The sequence below is a fragment of the Ranitomeya variabilis genome, chromosome 4 (genome assembly GCF_051348905.1).
Source record: "Ranitomeya variabilis isolate aRanVar5 chromosome 4, aRanVar5.hap1, whole genome shotgun sequence".
Lineage (NCBI taxonomy): Eukaryota > Metazoa > Chordata > Amphibia > Anura > Dendrobatidae > Ranitomeya > Ranitomeya variabilis.
In genome coordinates, this window is record NC_135235.1 from 441,334,707 (window position 1) to 441,337,534 (window position 2,828).

Consider the following 2,828-nt stretch of genomic DNA (forward strand, 5'->3'; position numbering starts at 1 on the left):
GGGACAACGAGGGCACCATCTTGAGAGAGCGGCGGATACTCCTGGCGGCCAGACACTGCCCATTCCTGTGCCACCTCTATGCCGCACACCAGTCTCAGCACAGGGCATATTTCATCATGGAGTACCTGTCTGGTGGCAGCGTGGAGGATTTGATCAGGATGTGCGGCTGCCTGAGCATCGGCAATGTGAGGTGAGAAAGCAGAGAATGTACCTAAAAGAGAACTAAGAAAGGGAAAAAACCTGAGGTCGGGGTGCAGCTAGGGGAGCACTGTCAGGGCATATATTTAGGGTGCTGGAAGCAGGAGGTGGGGTGCCATGGAATTTGGGGATTGCCAGAGAAGGATTTCATGACATTGATTCTGCACTCTGTTCTCTCCATCAGATTCTACACAGCAGAGATGGTAATTGGCCTTCAGTTCCTCCACGGACACAACATCGTCCACCGGTAAGCAAAACTTTCCTCCTTCTCTCTGTCCCCTTTACAAGCTGTAGATATGGCCCCCGGCTTCCCTGGTGTCCTGCCGCCTATTCTGCCGTATTTTGTAGTGACCCATTTTCCATCTCTTGTATCACTGGACAGATTTCTTATTTTGTTTTCTTCTTTCATTGCAGTGACATAAAGCCGGATAACATCATGTTGGATGCAGATGGCCACATCCGTATCATCGACCTTGGGCTTGCCCAAAATGGCGTCTCCTCCTCCAAAAACATCTTTGGAGTGACGGGCGCTTTCCATTACATGGCCCCTGAGGTGCATCGTAGAAAACGGTATGGCGCAGCAGTGGACTGGTGGAGCCTGGGGATTGTGGTGTCCAGGATGGCAGCAGGGCGATATCCATTTTACAACGGCCCCGTCAAGCAAATGGCTTTCAAATCCATCATCAACGAGAAGCCAAAATTTCCAACTTGGCTTGATGCTGACGTGAAACATCTCATCAAGAAGCTGCTGCGCAAAGACCCTCAGACACGCCTGGGTGTGAGCGGGAACATCAGAGAGCATCCATTCTTTACCACCTTCGGCTGGGAGGATCTGGAGGAAAGGAGAGTAGAGCCACCATTTACACCATTCAGGCCAGTTCTGGAGAACAACCATCTGCAGTGGCCGGAGCACACAGTCCTTCACCCCGTGGCCGGATTTACGTACGTGTCACCAAGCTGGACCCGGTAAGTATCTCCTCCTCTGGGGATAACACTCATCAGGTGCTGTTCTCTCATTGTGGTAATCATCATCATCGATCTTACCTTTTTTCACTTTTTCTGACAGTGACTTTATGTTTCTATTTTTCTTAGGTGGATGAAAAGATCTGGACTGTGAAAGAATTCACGACCATCTGGTGAGTGACCGATGTACACACAGGACACCTATTATGTCAGTACATTGTATCTGATGTTATATAGTAGAATGGTTCATTATAAAGACCATTCCCCTAATATAACATAAGATCCGGTAGATAGATTTCCTGTCTTCCTCTTATGTCTTGCAGGATGAGCCCGTGCCAACTGCCCAGAACTTCATGCCTCCTGACCCGTGCCTCACGTCTCTGATGCTGTACGTCACCTCAGCTGCCTTTCAACATCATCTCTCTCTATACCATCTTCATGCCGGACCACTGCCATTACTGCCCCAGACCCTTGACCTCCTGGGCTGGCATCTAACATCCCTCCAGCCCGAAGATCTTCTACCCCAGGAGCGGCCTGTTCTAAGTTTCCATCTGGTGAGTTCAGGAACAATAGTCGCACCTTTCAGTCCTGGGGCCGCTGAGCAGCAGCATGTAAGGAGTGGCCATTATCCCTGAACTCACCTTAGCACAGGCCTGGTAAGTATCGCACCCATCACACATCACCCACACTACATGGTCAGTGCAGGTCCCCACACTACATCATCAGTACAGACACACACATAGCACACAGTACATATCAGCACATAGATGTAGGACATAGATCGGCTTCTGATCCTGAGATTTAATCTGATCGCCATATTTGGGGTCAGGAAGGAATTTTTCCCCCTAATATGAGGACAATTGGCCCATTCCTCATAGGCGGTTTTCGCCTTCCTCTGGATCTACACGGCCTTAAATAGGTTTAGTATAATAGATTAATAAGTAGAATCACACACTAGTAGCACAAAAAAAGTTATAATAAAATAAAATGTTCTTACTTTAAAAGAAAAAATAGTTCCTATAAATAATAATTAGTCCAAGTAAAGAAACATATATATTATTTTACATGACAGGTATATTACACAGGTTAGGTACATTACACAGGTTAGGTATCAGCCTTTGATCTTGGGATTCATTCTGATCGCCATATTTGGGGTCAGGAAGGAATTTTTCTCCCTGATATGAGGATAATTGGCCGATTCCTCACAGGGGGTTTTCGCCTTCCTCTGGATCAACATGGCCGATACACACATTTAGTGTCATAGGTTAATAAGTAAGTGCACACTTTTAGAGCATAAAAAAGATACAAAATAAAATATTAATAGTTGAAAAAATGTTTCCTAACCAAATATAGACATAAATTAGTCCAAACATGCTACCATATTAGTAGGAAAAAAATAATACAACACATTTTTTTACTTTAATCTCATCGGTTCATTATCAGCCCTTGATCCTGGGATTTATTCTGACCGCCATACTTTATTTGGGGTCAGGAAGGAATTTTCCCCCCTGATATGAGGATAATTGGCCGATTCCTCACAAGGGGTTTTCGCCTTCCTCTGGACCAACACGGCCGATAGATAGGTTTAGTAAAATAGAATAAATAAGTAGCTTCTTATGTTTAGAATAAAAAATATATAATTTATGTAAAATAATAATATAGTCGAC

At 45.1% G+C, this 2,828-nt stretch overlaps 1 protein-coding gene across 1 annotated transcript; it reads left to right on the forward strand.

The window, feature by feature from the left end:
• The first annotated feature begins 465 nt into the window (after positions 1 to 465).
• On the forward strand, positions 466 to 2,327 carry LOC143768995 (protein kinase C delta type-like). Its single transcript, XM_077257602.1, has 3 exons — positions 466 to 1,164; positions 1,291 to 1,334; positions 1,485 to 2,327. The coding sequence occupies exons 1-2, from the start codon at positions 635 to 637 to the stop codon at positions 1,313 to 1,315; spliced, it is 555 nt and encodes a 184-aa protein (XP_077113717.1). The 5' UTR covers positions 466 to 634; the 3' UTR covers positions 1,316 to 1,334; positions 1,485 to 2,327.
• The last annotated feature ends 501 nt before the right edge of the window (positions 2,328 to 2,828 follow it).

Excerpts from the sequence above, each read along its gene's own strand:
- LOC143768995 (XM_077257602.1), top strand. The coding sequence starts at position 635 with ATGTTGGATGCAGATGGCCACATCCGTATCATCGACCTTGGGCTTGCC. Across the intron at positions 1,165-1,290 it reads GTGTCACCAAGCTGGACCCG|GTGGATGAAAAGATCTGGAC; the intron begins GTAAGTATCTCC and ends TATTTTTCTTAG.